A 16,609-nucleotide genomic window follows, 5' to 3' on the forward strand; every position below is an offset into this window, starting at 1 on the left:
AAAAGCAAAGAACATGGGAAGCAATATAACACCGAAAAGTGAGCTTCTATTCCGACAGCATCATATCTGGTAATATTGTATAATCCAATAACAGAGATTTACTATTTCGTCGTGATCTTTATAGGTCAGGCGTGCTCTCTGCATACACTCTTTTTTCCCCATTCCATTATATGCATATGCAATGCTGGCATTCCATTATATGCACTGTTCTCGTTACATTTCAAATAAACATTTCCTTCAAAATGAGTGCTAAGAATCTATGGAGTCCCGAGGCTCTGTTCACCACTTTTGACTTCTAAATTTGCACTTTATTTTATTCCACAGTTCCATCTGTCAAATTCATTTTAGCCCAACAACCACATCATTCTAACACGAAATCAGTGCAAGATCAATGTCAAACTAGAGGCAAAAAAGTGTTGTGTTTCATTTTCTTTTTCTCCCATGACAATATTTCTCTTGTCAAGTTGACCTCTTCAATTCATTTACACAACTTTAACCTAGACAACACACTATCACAGCTCAAATTATTAGATGCCATTAACTTTTTTCCTGCATTTCCCTTCACAAGAGGAATAAAAAGACATAAAAAAGAGATACTATATGTATGTGTATGTATGTGTTATAGAGCATGCTCTCTATGCACAAGCCAAAAGCGTACGAACAAAAGATATATGGTCATTCCTAGACCTGGAAAAGCAAAAAGCTGTCTGAACAATAAATGTGACACCGAAACAAACAAACTAGAATATGAAAGATGAGTAATTGAGCAACAATTTTCAGGGGGGGTCCAAAATGGAACCCGGTGAAAAGGAATCCGGCATCCTAGGTGTAGCAGCATAACAAAGAGAAATCTTAAAACAAACAACTAGAGACTAAGAAGGAAAAATTACAATGGAAAGTAAACATTTTGCAACAAATATTTTCTCTCTCTCTCTCTCTTCAATAAATAAAACCGGATTCTTCTTCCCCGGATAACCCATTGTCTATCCTACTAATAAAGAAAACAGCAAGTTAATTCATCCCAATTCTTCTTGTCCTTCAGAGGGACATCTAATGAGCTCCAATATGTTAACTACCTCTCCCATGTCAGGCCTGTTAGATGGCACTTGAGAAGTACATATTAAGCCTAGCTTCATTACAGGAATGGCTTCTTCTGCTGGGAATTTCCCTTGGAGCCTCTCATCAATGCATTCCTCCACCCTACCTTCCTCCAAAGCGCCTCTCACCATGTCACAAAGTACCACCACATCATCCTCCATGTATTCCACTGGCCTCTTCCCTGTAACAATCTCCAAAACCAGGATACCAAACCCGTATACATCACACTTCTCAGTGATCTTCACTGTTTTGCAGGCAAATTCCGGTGCCATGTACCCGAGCGCACTCTGGATTTTGCTGCTCAAGACATATCGGTCAAGCATCGGTAGCAGCCTTGCGAGGCCAAAGTCTCCTATCTTTGGTTCACCATAACTGTCCAGAAGGACATTGGTTGACTTTATGTTATAGTGAATAATGTTGGAATGGTGCAAGTGTGCCAAGGCCTTGGCGGTTCCCAGAATCACATTAAACCTCTCATTCCATGAGAGGAAGTTTCCACCAGATCCTTCATGGAGATGCTTGTACAGACTACCACCAGAGACGTATTCATATATAAGAAGCTGCAGCGATGGTGTCCAATAATAACCCTCCAGTTCCACGAGGTTTTGGTGTCTGATTTTGCCTAACTTCTTCACTTCTCTTTCAAAGTCTTCTTGAGACTTCACAAGGCTTGATACAGTGAGCTTCTTTATTGCAACTGAATGCCCATCTCTAAGAACCGTTTGGTACACTGCACCAAATCCTCCACGCCCAAGCTCACAGTCCTTATTAAGCAAAGCATGCGCACCAGAACTGAAATCAGGCTCACCAGAAAACATGACAAGCTTGCCAGAGTTGGCATCTGTAGTAGGGGAACGGCTGTATTCATCTCCTGCAGAAAATGTGAGGGCAGCTGCATCTCTAGACGTGGAGGAGCGAACACGGAGGTTGAGAACAGTGATGCTAATAACACCAATGACAATGACAGCAGCTGCACCAATGGCAATGAGTGCCGAAATGCTGAGAATGATTCTTTTGTGACCCGAGGTTTGAGGCAATGCACCTGGGCTAACGTCAGTAGAAGTGTTGGGATTTAGAACAATAGGCTTTGGAAGCACAGCAGGACATGATTTGTTTACTGCAGCGCCACAAAGTGATGGATTGCCAGAAACAGAAGTTGGCGAAATGGTGTTGAAAAAACTACAGGCCGGCAGTTCACCCTGAAGGTTGTTGTGAGATAAATTGAAGGAAAGAAGATTGGCAAGGTTGGCCAGTTGCTTAGGAAGGTTTCCAGTAAGGTTGTTGTAAGATAAGTCCACAGTTTGCAGGTTGGTAAGTTTTGCAACTGCTGCAGGTATAGGGCCACTCAGCCAGTTCTGGGACAGGGTCCTACACAACGTACCAAAAGAGAAAGGGTAAAGAAAACAAAGCAGAACCAGGGAAGTCAGAACAATATAAAAAGGAGCAGTTGGATCTCATCTTACTGTATGTTTTTTAAAAATTAATCAGGACTACAAAACCTACACAATAGCTACTATTATAATTAAGAAAAAAACAACAATGCATGAAAGTGTAGTGCTATAAACTTTAAGGCCGCACAATAGTAACAGATATTTATGTTCCAAGAAAGAAATATAGCAAATCATTCATGTCACAATGACCGTCCATTCCACAAATATAAATTATTGACATAATTTCTTCAACCTTTTTGAGTTTCCCTACTGTGCTGGGCATACAAAAGTTTAGAAGTACAAATGAACTTAACCAAGTTGTTGCTGCTTATTGTGCAAGATTAAGATAAAATACCAAAACTCCATCCCAGATTAAATCGAGGCCAAGACTTCCGGTTGTCTGGAATGTATTATGATAGGCAACACATTTCAATACAACATGGAATAAATAAATGATAATAAACAAAGAAAAGCTTCCATCAAGTGCATATGAACAATGAACAAACAGGTTGGCTTGAGTTTATATGCATTAAAGAGTATAATAACGTGAGATAAGCACCTTTCACCAAATATACAGCATGCAGATAAGTTAATTCCGTTTGATGAAAATTATGAGAGCAGCACTTGCATACCTACTGTAAATACAAGCACGTGTATGAAACGCCTAAATGAAAGATGGGTCAGGGAAAAGGAACTTACAGTGTGGTTAGCAAAGAGCAGTTCTCAATTGACGTTGGAATTTTCCCACTTAGGAAGTTCTTTTTCAGTACCAGTTCTTTCAATGACACAGCTCCTCCTATTTGCCAAGGTATACTTCCATTTAGATTATTATAGCTCAAGTCAAGACTAGAACATGTTTTCAACTCACCAATTGCAGCTGGTATAGGACCCGTAAGAGAGTTATATGATAAATTCAAAACATGCAAGCTGCTTAAACCTCCAATGGCAGATGTGATTTCACCAGAAAATGCATTGTGAGACAAATCCAAAACTTCAAGACTTTGAACTGCAACTTCGGCCAAGGAAATCAAAGGGCTTTTCTTGCTACCACTTGCTCCATTTTCCGACAGCAAAACCTTGCCCAAATCTGACTTGAAAATCCACAATGGAAGCCCCCCGGACATCGAATTTCGGCTGACATCCAACACCAAAAGTTTCGTGCAATTAACCATAGACTCAGGCAGACTACCAGTGATACCATTCCCAGAAAAATTCAACATCTTCAATGACTGAAGATTTCCAACAGAGTTTGGAATCCGACCAGTAAGTGCATTGTTTGAAAGGTCCAACGTCTCAAGACCTCTCATCTCCCCAATCCACTCAGGAAGCTCTCCAGAAAAAGCATTCCCTCGTAAACTAAGGTAACCACACAGCGTAAGTTCCTTGAAATCACCAGGAATACTGCCAGAAAATGAATTATTCCCCAAATCAATGGACCTCAAAAGCGAACAGCTCCCAAACCCAGCAGGAACATTCCCAGTCAACCGATTCCTAGCCAAGCTAACACTCCTTAAATTCTTCATGGCCTCAACCCCCTTAGAAATCTCTCCCTCCAACAAGTTATCAGACAAATCCAGGGACCTAAGGGCACTCAAAGACCAAATCCCAGAGGGGACAGAACCAGAAAACTGGTTATTAGAAAGGTCAATAGCAGCAAGAGCAGAACACTCCCCCAAAGTAGAGGGAATGGACCCAGAAAACCTGTTCCTGGCCAAGGAAACAGCCCTGAGAGACCCACATTGTCGGAAAACATCCTCAGACACCTCCCCTGAGAGACTGTTGCCACTCAAGTCAATGACCCTAAGGCTATCTATTCGTGCAATGTTGGAGTTTATTCCCCCAGTGAGGTTGTTGTTCGCCAGAGAAAGCTTCCTTAGAAACTGCAACCTTTGCAACCCTCGACCTATTCTCCCAGATAGAGAAAACCCATCAAGGTTAACCTCCACCACTCTGTTGGATCTAGGGTTGCACTTCACCCCAACCCAACCACCCCCACACGCACTCTCATCGTCCTCACTCCAAGACGCAAGCTTCCCCTTCGGATCTCGTATGTCAGCTTTGAACACAATCAGCCCCAAAACGTCGTCGTTCAGAGAGGGGTTCACCGCCGTCACCGCCACAAAAACCACCTCCAACAACCACACAAGAAAAAGAAAACCTCTCATGCTCGAAAACAACGCTCGCATTTTAGAGCCCTAAACGCCCATGTGAAATTGAGCTGGGGAAAACAAGTAAAGAGGGCCAAAGCCTCCGAATTTGGATAAGACAATCAAATCCCAAAACCCAACTTCAGATTAAGCTCTAACCAAAACAAAAAGAAAAAAGAAAAAGCAACCTTTTTTATTTCAGTAACGGCTAGACTTGAGTTAGGGAGAAAAAAAGGAATGGGGCGGAACACAACGCCGCAGTGGCATTTGTGACTGAGGGAATTAATGGAAACGTATCGAATAACAAAAAAAAAAAAAGTAACTGAAATAAGGAACGGTCACTGAAGACAAAGACTGCACACCGAATCCTAAACCCCACTTCGCAAGTAAGGTACTTTTTTCCTCTAGGGAAGCTTCAGAGTGAAACAAAGCAGAGCAGACGAAAAAATCAGCAGCGAGTGTAGCAGAAGACTCGATCCAGAAACAGTGAAATGTGGGAACAGAGTATATGGAGTTCAACTGAAGAGTTACAAAGCAGAAACGGAAAATGGATTTTCCGGCGAGTGTGAGCGGAAGTTTCTCGCCGGCGTCAAAGTAACGTCTCTCACACTCTCTCTCTCTCTGTTTTTTTCTCTCTCTGTAGTGTCTCTCTCTGCTTCCACACACAGTCCACACACATAAGTAATATTCAGTTTTTATTAACGGCAAAAAGGGTCCCCTGTGGTAGATAGGAAAATAAATTACGACAAAGCCACGTGGCATACCATGCCGAGGTTCCGGTCCTACGTGTTTGCCATGTCATCATACTCTGGTATGCTTTTGACATGGAGGCTGACCTGGCTTTCCATTTTCCGACACTGCCCTTGTCTTTAATTTAATTTTTTTCTTAAATAAAAAGTGTTAAAGATGTCACTTGGCCATGATTTTCTTTTAGAATTAGAAATCGTTGGTGGAAAACAGAGATATTACTTTGTTTTTTCCTTTACACCTTTGTGTGCAGAAAGGAATATTGCTACTTGTATTGACAACAATCTTTCTTTCAGTTACTATCTCCAAAAACGCTACACGTGATTGCATCAATGCATACTGTTTTTTTACTTGTCTCAATTATGTAATTTCTTTTGCTTCTTAAATAATTTCATTCAAGATCTTCACACTCTGACCACTGTCAAAGCTTAAGTGGGTACGTATTCCTGAATTTTCTCTCTCTTCAATAGCTTTAAAAATGAGAAACCATAATTAAATACATGGTTATTTCATATTGTAAAGGAATGAACTTGACACATGCTATTATTAATTGTTAGCATAGTTAGGTTCTGTTAGTCAGCATAGTTATTGGTTATTCTAACTATTATGTTTCAGTTAATCTGTTTCCTTCTGTTATGTCTCTGCAGGTCTCTATATAACCTTGCATGCATTCCCCTTGAACGTAATCTGTTCACAATCATAATAAATGATTTTCTTTTCTCTCTCCTTTGAAACTCTACATGGTATCTAGAGCATATTTTTTTTTTCGCTTCCGCAATGTCTTCGCCTACTGGGAATTCCCAGTCCTCTTCCTCCACAATGCATACGCCTACTCCGCATTTGTTCACCACTCCCGTCAGCGTCAAACTCGATGAACACAATTTCATGGTTTGGCAGCATCAGGTTATGGCCACCATTGATGGTCTTAGATTCCTCAAATATCTTGAAGGCAAAGAAGCCCCGCCCAAGTATCTCAACGAAGAGTCACGAGCCAGTGATATCATAAATCCTCAATACGTGCATTATCACCAGCAAGATCGCCTAATTGTTGCATGGCTACTCTCGTCAATGTCTTCCCCATTACTCATGAAAATGGTTGGATTAAACACATCCTACGAAGTATGGCAGAAACTCCAGATCTACTATGCCAGTCAATCACGAGCAAAAATTAAAAAGCTCAGAACTCAACTCAAGAGCGCCAAGAAAGAACGCTCCATCTCCGTCTACATTCTCGAGATAAAGAAAATTGTTGACTCTCTCTGTGCTGCAGGTGTCTCTGTTTCAGAGGAAGAACACATTGAACATATTCCTGATGGGTTGTCTGAAGAATATGATCCCTTTGTCACCACTATTCTCTCGCGCCATGAACCTTATACCGTCGAAGAGATCGAGGCTTTACTTCTTGATCAAGAGGAAAGGTTGGAAAGGCATCGACAAGTCGACTCATCACCGCAGTTGCATTCCACCACCATTTCTTGGAATTCTTCAAATCGTGGCAGGTCCTATGATCGTGGTCGTGCACGTTCAAGATCAAATTCAAATCGCGGTGGACGTCCTCCCTTTGGTCGACAATCGTCTAGATCGAACTCGATTCCCTCTCAGTATCAACAGTTGTCCAACAATCGGCCTCAATGCCAAATATGTTTCAAGGGTGGACATACTGCTATGGATTGCTGGCACAGATTCAATCAAGAAATACAATCATCTGTACAAACCAACAACACCCAGGTTTTGTCTTCCAATACTGATATCTCTGATCAATTTTCCACCATTTCATCCATGCCTGATTCGTTAGGTACCCAGTGGTGCTTCTCACCATGTTACGAATGATTCTACACATTATACATCTAAATCAAACTATAATGGTGCTGATCAAGTAAAATTAGGAAATGGAACAGGTTTATCCATAACCCACATTGGTTCTGCATCTCTTTCGTCTCTTTCAAATTCATCTTCCTTTGTTTTGAATAAACTTTTACATGTTCCTCACATAACCAAGAATCTTATTAGTGTTTCTCAATTTGCAAAAGATAATCATGTTTTCTTTGAATTCTATCCTACTTATTGCACTGTTAAAAATCAGGTAACCAAGGAGATTCTACTCCAAGGAACCCTTAAGGAACGCATCTACGTTTTTCCGACTTTGCAAAGGTCTGCACCACCAACCGTTCAACACACTACTACGGGATCTTCTTCAACTATTCCTCTGGATGTTTGGCATGCCAGAATGGGGCATGCAGCTCTCAACGCTGTAAAACGTGCCCTTTACGCTTCTAATATTGGTGTAAAAATGAATTCTTTTTTTTGTGACTCATGTGTTGTTGCCAAGATACATCAACTACCATATCATGTGTCTAATACTCAATATACGAAACCTCTTGAAATGATTTTTATTGATATCTGGGGCCTTGCCCATGAAAACTCTATAGATGATCATCGATATTATATTTCATTTGTTGATGCATGTTCAAAATTTACGTGGCTCTATCTTATGCATGCTAAGTCTCAAGCGTTAGATATCTTTCTCAAATTTAAACTTCTTGTTGAAAACCAATTAGGACATAAAATCAAAAACATACAAAGTGATAATGCTCGTGAGTTTATTTCCTTCGATAAAACTCTTGCCTTGTTTGGTATTCATCACAGATATACCTGTCCTCATACACATCAACAAAACGGTGTTGTGGAATGAAAGCATCGGCATATTGTAGAGACTGGTTTAAGTTTACTTGCTCATGCATCCTTACCTTTAAAATATTGGAGTTATGCTTTCAAAGCTGCTGTTTTCATTATAAATAATCTCCCAACATCTATCTTGCATCATTAAACACCACATACTATTCTTTATAATAATCCTTCAACATACAATTTACTTCGTGTTTTTGGTTGCGCATGTTTTCCTTTGCTTAGACCTTATAATGAATACAAGTTTGACTTTAAATCTCACATTTGTCTTTTTCTTGGTTATGCTGTAAATCAAAAAGGTTACCTTTGTCTTCATCCTAATGGAAAAATATATGTCTCACGTAATGTCTTGTTTAAAGAAGATGAGTTTCCTTATAAAACAAAATCCAACTTGTTTGAACCTAATGGTTCCTCCATACCTGCCTCTATATCATCACAGCCTTTATTTTTACTTTCTGAACCTCATGCACCCACGATCACACATGCACCTCAATCACCTACAATCACAAATACACCTCAATCACCTACTGTCACGCCCTCTGCCACACACAATACTGCATCTTCCTCTGAATCTATGATGTCATCTTCCCCTACCATTTCCTCTCCTAATATTTCTAATGCAGCTCCAGCGTCAACCATCAACATGCACCCCATGCAAACAAGAGCCAAGTCTGGTGTCTTCAAACCCAAAGTTTGGACAACCACTATTAGTGATTTCGTTCCTGTCAATCCCAAAACCGCCATTGACGATCCTGAATGGAAGAAAGCTATGGATGTTGAATATGATGCACTCATTAAAAACAACACATGGACTCTCGTAGATCCACCTTCTGATGCTCACATCATCACTTGCAAGTGGATATTCAAAAACAAGTACAATCCCGATGGCTCCCTGCAACGATGAAAAGCTCGTCTTGTAGCTCGTGGATTTGATCAAATAGAAGGCGTTAACTACTTTGATACGTTTAGCCCCGTGGTTCGTCCAGTTACTATTCGAACCAATGGCGGAACTAGGCGATGACCAGGGGGAGCCACGGCTCCCCCATTTTTTTTTTTTGAATTTTTTTTATATATATTTATATATTTTTTAAAATTATATTATATATTATTTATATTAAGATTATATTCTGAAAAATTATAATAAAAGATAAAATAATAAATTTTAATAGAGACATTAATTTATAAAAGAGATTAGGGTTTTTTTTCTGACTATAAGATATTTTTACTATGTAAATTATCATAAAAGTGTGTGAAAAGAGATAAATACAAAGAGATAGATCGGGAAATAGAGATTGACAACACATAAATTGAGATTGATGTATACATTTTTGCATTATCTCTCATAAATCAAATGTTAGTATCTTATTATGATTTATGTATGTTAGTTTATGATTCTTTTTAGGATGTTTCTTCCAAATTAAGTTTATCCCAAATTAATATAAACCCTAATTATGATTTTAGGGATTCTTTTATGAAATTGGTATGAATCCTACTTATAATTTTTCCTAAATTATTATAACCCTTAATTATGAAATTTATGGATTTTGTGTTTTTCGTTACCTATGGTAAGTTCTTTTTTTTTAAGTTTTGAATTTATACCGGGTTATTTATTTAATTAAAGTAGTATGAGTTTTGTTATGTTTTGCATTGTGATAATTGTGATTTGTGAATATAAATTTTATTTTTTTCTAAATAGGTGAGAGGTGATAAATTTATATTAGAAAGATTATGATAAAAAGTAAAAAAAATTGATTCTTTTTGTTTTCAAAGAGGAAGGTTTGTGATAAAGATTAAAAAGAGATGCATTTACGTTAACTAAACTTGAGAAATTTAATAAGAACCAAGAATTTAAGACAATATAAAATAAATCTCTAAAGTTCTCAGAATTACATATAATGAATTTAAAAATCCATTAGTACGTGATATGCTACTTACAATATAATGAAGGAGAGGAAATGAAGAGAAAAAAATGAATAGTTTTTCTTCTAAGGAAAAATTATATATAACAAATCTAATTTGGCCCCCCTATATTTTTAGTCCAAGTTACGCCACTGATTCGAACCGTCGTAACCCTTGCTATTTCTCATAAGTGGTCAGTACACCAACTTGATGTAAATAATGCCTTTTTAAACGGTGATCTTCAAGAGCTGGTCTATATGCAACAGCCGTACGGTTTCACTACCTCATCTACGAAAGTTTGTCGTCCCAACAAAGCCATTTATGGCTTAAAACAAGCACCACGTGCTTGGCACCATAAGCTAAGTAGCACACTTATTAACCTTAGTTTTAAAGCTACTATTTCTGATCCCTCACTATTCGTTCATGCCACTCATACTACCTCTGTCATTATTCTTATATATGTTGATGATATCCTAATTACAGGGTCTTCTTCTACTGATATTAGGTCTTTGATCTCCATTCTTAGTCATACCTTCGCCTTGAAAGATCTTAGGAAACTACACTACTTTCTTGGCATTGAAACGCAGTGGAACTCAGATGGGTCGCTTATTCTCCATCAAGACAAATATGTCCAAGAATTGTTACACAAAGTCAACATGACAGAAGCCAAACCACAACCCACTCCCATGGTGACGTCTCTTAAACTCACCGCAGATGGTTCTACAGCCTTTCACGACCCAACCTTGTATCGTCAAATTGTTGGTGCTCTCCAATATTTAACTTTCACCCGTCCAGACATTACGTACACTGTCAACAAAGTTTCTCAATACATGCATAATCCTCAAATCCACCACTGGAAAGCAGTAAAAAGGCTTCTTCGATACGTTGCAGGCACACGTGCTTTTGGTATTCGATTTACTTCCTCCACCAACCAATCCATTCATGGTTTCGCCGATGTTGATTGAGGGGTTGACATAGATGATAGGAAATCCATAACAGGGTATTGTGTCTATCTTGGGGACAACATAGTTTCGTGGTCCTCCAAAAAGCAGAAAACAGTCTCCAGGAGCAGCACTGAAGCTGAATCACGTAGTATTGCCTCTATCACCACAGAAATCTCTTGGCTGAATACCCTTCTTCATGAGCTAAAACTCTCACATTCAACTCCAGTATTCTATTCCGATAACCTTGGATCTGTTCTTCTCACTGCTAATCCAATTATGCATTCCAAAACTAAACACTTTGCAATGGATGTTCACTTTGTCCGAGATGTGGTTCAAAAACGCCAACTGATAGTCAATCACATACCAGCAAGATTTCAAATAGCTGATGTTTTCACCAAACCTGTTTCCGGGTCTTCTTTCTCCTTGTTTCGTAGTAAACTTCGGGTTCTCTCGTTACGCTCTCCACCCTCAGTTTAAGAGGGGCGTGTTAGCATAGTTAGGTTCTGTTAGTTAGCATAGTTAGTGGTTATTCTAACTACTATGTTTCAGTTAATCTGTTTCCTTCTGTTATGCCTCTGCAGGTCTCTATATAATCTTGCATGCATTCCCCTTGAACGTAATCTGTTCACAATCATAATAAATGCTTTTCTTTTCTCTCTCCTCTGAAACTCTACATTAATAATAATGATAATTAGTATTATGACAACTACCAGGAGAAAACTGAAAGAGTAACATAAATGAAAGAGGGAAAATGTAAAGAAGCTAAAGAATCGTGGTTAAGCAGTGGAAGAAGAGTTGAAGTTAATAATGTGAAAAAGTAGTGTTGTGTGGATGGAGTAATATAGGAAAAGAAGAAGGGCATTTTGTAAAGAGAAAGTTAGTTGAGTTGGGAAGAAGGAAAAAGAAAGGCAATAAAGAGAAGTAGGTGGCAATGGTTGGTGGTGCAATTAAAGAAAAGAGAGAAAGGTGGTGGAGCAGTGCTCAGAAATGTAAGAGAGACAGATCTTTTCATGCTTTCTTAAATTTCATTTGGTAAACACAGTCTTTTCTTGCTCTTTCTCACCCGGCAACTACAGTACCAACTCAGATTCCCATTTATCAGATAAATAAAATTCAAATTTATTGTTTATTTTTATTTCCTGCTATTTCCCTTTTAGAGATTACTAAATGATGATTTATGTTTAATAATTATTCATTTTTTTTTAATCCAAACACACACCAACTCGATTAGTAAAATTTGGAAGTTTTTCATTAAGAATCTGGATTACTTTAGATCAATTTTATTAAGACGTTGTCGAATTAATTCAAAATTTAAGTAGTACAAGGTCTTACTTTTTTTTTTATTAATTTAATTGAGATTTCAAGAATATTTTTCATCTCATTATTACATATAATATTATAAAATAAATTAGAGTTACTTGTAGTGATAGTAGGCCCAGCCACCTAGCCCACCACAGCCTGAAGTTAAGTCCAGCCAGATACACCACCAATAGGCCCGCATGGATGAAGAAATCTATCAATTATAAATATTTATGTTGTAGTTTCTTTCCTTCAATTTTCTTCTTTTCACTCACTTTTTCCAATTTATTTTTGTCCCACCACACACTATATTAAATATTTAAGGTTAATGCATATGGATTGATACATATTTAATAAAACATTCTTTTACTATAAAAAGCTATTTAATTCTCCGTTAGTAAAAAATATATATTTCAAACTATTATGTATAGTAGTAACCTTTATTTTGAGATTAATAAAATAGTTGAAACGCTTGAAGAATGTTTTAACTAGTATCTTAAAGATATTTAAATAGTTACTAATTAATATAAATAATATTATTTATATTTATATTATCATACAAACTAGTATTAGAAAAAATATGAAATATTTTATTTTATTGACATAAATAATTTTTCTTAAAAATATACATAATATTTTCTTAAATCAATATTAAAAAATTATTTGAATAAAAAACAGTATATTTTTACATTGTAATTATCGTTATAATTTAAATTATGAGTAAAAATTTTTTTTTAAAGAGTTGAGAAGTGAGAAAGAGAAAAAAGAGTTTATCTTATCTCATTGCAAATTACACCTCAATCACACAACATGGTACTTGTTAGAAATATAAGTTGAGATGTAATAATAAGGGTTCTTTAAGTTAATCAAGGTTGACAAAACAAGTTTTACAAAAATTTGTGATACAAGATGAAGAGTTTTTATATTTAAAAAAAAATACTAAATATGTAATTAACAAAATATCAATTGAAAATACATATTTATATAGATTTATAAGGAGCTATCTCCAATTATCTACTCATCCTATAGTCACACTAATTCATTACATTTTCTCCAAATAAAACAAGAAACTAAAACACATGTAGCAAACTATTGAATCCAATAAAAAAATTTACCACCACTTTATCACAATCAACACCCTTATCCTAGTCAAAATCAAATATACAAAAGAAATTAGAAAAAGAAACAATATCATTAGTACAAGTTGTAGTACAAAATGAAAATAAAACATATATAAAGGTATTCACAATGTATGATGTTAAAGTCTTTATTATGGTAAAGTAACTCTTAAATATGTTTTCTATCTTGTACAGGTTTCAATGTTTAAAAATGATTTAAAACTCTCACTTTTAATGGATTGAAATTTGTTTTAATATAAGCTAATGCCTTGTTATGGACTTTTAGTCTACTAGAACATGTTTTAATAGATTAAATATTATTTTGATAGCTTAAAATAGTAAAATTATGAGATTTTAAAATGTTTAAGTAATTAATTTGTGTTTTTAATCAATTAAAATATTTGTTTTCTTACAAAACTAGTAACTCCAAAAATAGGGATGTAAATACGGGTTGGGTTGGCTTGTTTAGGTTTGCATCGCACTTGTCCCGCAAAATACGAGTCAGACTGGTCCATCCCATGTTGAAAATGCAGTCTGAAGAGTCCGACACGCCCACATAAGTTATGGTCCGCCGGATGGCCATTTAAAAAAAACAATCTTATGATAAAGCTTTCAATGTTCAACAAATTGGAAAACTTTAATAAATTCACAAGAATTAAGCAAAAACTTTGGAGAGTTTAATGATAAATTGATAATTCAAAATTTTTATCATATTCATATTCGTACTTTGACGTATACGATGCATTCTTCAAATTTTAGCACATTAAAAAATGCATATCACTTGTCTTTTTCACTCATACAAGAATTTTGAATGTTCATGTAGAAGTCTAATAGGAAAGTAACCAATATACGCAAGTGCAATTTTGAATGTCCCATGTTTTGTTACGGGTCGACCCGTCAAGCCAAACCCACATTGTCACCCCTTTAAACACATTAACACATTTTTTAATCTAATAAAAGGGAACTTAAATTTCAAGAAGACTGAAATACTTTCAAATAAGTTACTTATTCAACACAATAAATGCACTCTAATCTTTCACAAGCAAGAAGGGAATGGGAACTTATTTAATCAATTAACAAGGTAGATGATGATGCAGATTAAAATACTTAATCAATCACTAAGAAATAAACTTTCATATGAAAGAAAAACAAAAGACACAATTTTTATACTGGTTGATTTTAAAGAATCTACATCCAGATTATAGCAACCTTAGCTAAAATTTCTACTAGAATAACAAAAGTTATGATAATAATATTCACTTATATAAAACCTACAAGAACTTGAAATACACTTCAAGATTTACAAACAAAGGTAATGCCACTCACAATTACCATATCCTATCACTAACAATGTGAGAACAATACAAATGGATGATTATATAGAAAATACATAGAAACGAATTTGTCTAATTTGTGAAGATATTACAATTTCACATATAGCCAAAAGAAAAGCCCTTCAGTCTTTTATCTTCTTGAATAAAAATGTTTTCTGAAAAGATAGAATGCTCAAGACTCTCTAACACAAGTTTTTTTATTTTTTATTTTAGGATATCAAAGTGTTAAAATGAAATGAGAGAAGATGCAAGATTTAAAGAAACCTAAGTACATGTCAATATTAATTAGTTATATTAGTGACTTAATCGATTAATATGCCTTAGCTATTTTTTAAAAAAAAACTTAATGGATTAATCGATTATATAAGTGCCTTAATCAATTCAAATTTATATGATTTACATTCATCTTTTGAAGTTGATTAAAAGTGCATCTAGATTAAGAGTAATCAATTATTATGTGATTAAGATTGATTAAGAGAATTTTTTCTCGACTTCACAAACATGTTAAAACACACACTAAGACTAAAGTTGATTTATCTAAACAAACTTCTCTCGTAACATTTGGACATAATCGAAAACAATTAATTAAATATTCTTCTTGATATAGTAACACTAATACGTCTTATATATCCACAAATTACAATCCAAATTCAATATCAAATACAAAATGCATTTTTACCACTTGCATTATTATCAATAAAATATTGTGATTGAAAACATCAAATTTTTAAAATTAAAAACACTAAAAGTTAAATATCCAAACTTTTATATCAATACATTTTCCCTATAGTGATAACCATTTCACCTCCCATGTAATCTACATTCACTTTGACCTGTGATTATAATTCTTGAAAAAAAAAACACAAAAATAGATGGACCTTTATTTTCTTTTATTATTAATAAATAAGGAAAAATTAAAAAAAAAGGTAAAATAATTCTCAAATATTTGCGTTGATCTAATATTCAGAATATTACTAGTCACAAGACACATTTATAAATCAATAATCGAAGAATTACTTATAAGTTTGATTTAATAAATTCATTTTTTTATTTTGATTTATGGAATTAAATTTTTGAACCGATATTAATTTTATTATGTAAGAACTTGCTTTTTGAAAGGAGTAAATTTATTTCTACTAATGTGTTATCAAGTAATATTATTTGTATTATACTTAAAAGTATAATTAATACTTGAGTTTATAATTTAAAGAATGATTTTTAGATAATTTTATTCAAAATTTATAAAAGAAACATAAATTTAAAAACATCTATAGAAAATACCAAGAGTAATTTTTAAACAGATAAGTACATAATGAAAAAGAAAACAAATTACAAAGTTACTTTTTTGCCTTTCCTTCCCACATAACACATGTATGCTATTTAACAAGAAAATCGTCATCTTCCAAACAGAAAATACAAGATAGGTGAGTTCCATTTAGAGATACTTATCATTAATTGGGTTAAAATATAATAATATCTTTTTTCATTTCCAATAAATTTATTATAAACATTTTACATCTCAATCATAAAATACTTCAAAACTCATTCATCATTTATCATTATTTAAAATAAATAAATAAAATTAAAACAAAGAAAAAGTAAGTTCTTCATTCATATATTCATTATTTGGGTTTATAACTAAATTAGTTAAAATAATTCTAAGTCAATGGATGCATATGGTCGTACTCTGTGGTTGACTCCAACGCGCTGTGGCTCTTATTCTGAAACCAACACAATACGACACGCAACTAAATTCTACATTTTTTCATTTCTTCAGTTGCTTCTGCCATGGGAGCAGGTACTCATCATGTGAATTTTTGGTGCCAACAAAACACCCTCTTCAACATACTCTATGTGCCACATGCATGCTGATATTATTATGGGAATTCAAACATGATCATTCCACAG

General features: G+C 35.1%; 1 protein-coding gene across 1 annotated transcript; it reads right to left on the minus strand.

Moving 5' to 3' along the window:
• Positions 1 to 721: 721 nt before the first annotated feature.
• On the minus strand, positions 722 to 5,342 carry LOC114162701 (probable LRR receptor-like serine/threonine-protein kinase IRK). Its single transcript, XM_028046659.1, has 2 exons — positions 3,228 to 5,342; positions 722 to 2,466 (listed from the first exon to the last, which is right to left on the minus strand). Exons 1-2 carry the CDS (start codon positions 4,712 to 4,714, stop codon positions 1,017 to 1,019), a joined length of 2,937 nt encoding a protein of 978 aa, XP_027902460.1. The 5' UTR covers positions 4,715 to 5,342; the 3' UTR covers positions 722 to 1,016.
• Between the last annotated feature and the right edge of the window lie 11,267 nt (positions 5,343 to 16,609).

The sequence above is a fragment of the Vigna unguiculata genome, chromosome 9, assembly GCF_004118075.2.
Source record: "Vigna unguiculata cultivar IT97K-499-35 chromosome 9, ASM411807v1, whole genome shotgun sequence".
Taxonomy (NCBI): domain Eukaryota; kingdom Viridiplantae; phylum Streptophyta; class Magnoliopsida; order Fabales; family Fabaceae; genus Vigna; species Vigna unguiculata.

Coding starts and splice junctions, on each gene's coding strand:
- LOC114162701 (XM_028046659.1), bottom strand. CDS start 4,714: ATGCGAGCGTTGTTTTCGAGCATGAGAGGTTTTCTTTTTCTTGTGTGG. Junction 2,467..3,227: donor TGCTCTTTGCTAACCACACT/GTAAGTTCCTTT, acceptor TACGTTGTGTAG/GACCCTGTCCCAGAACTGGC.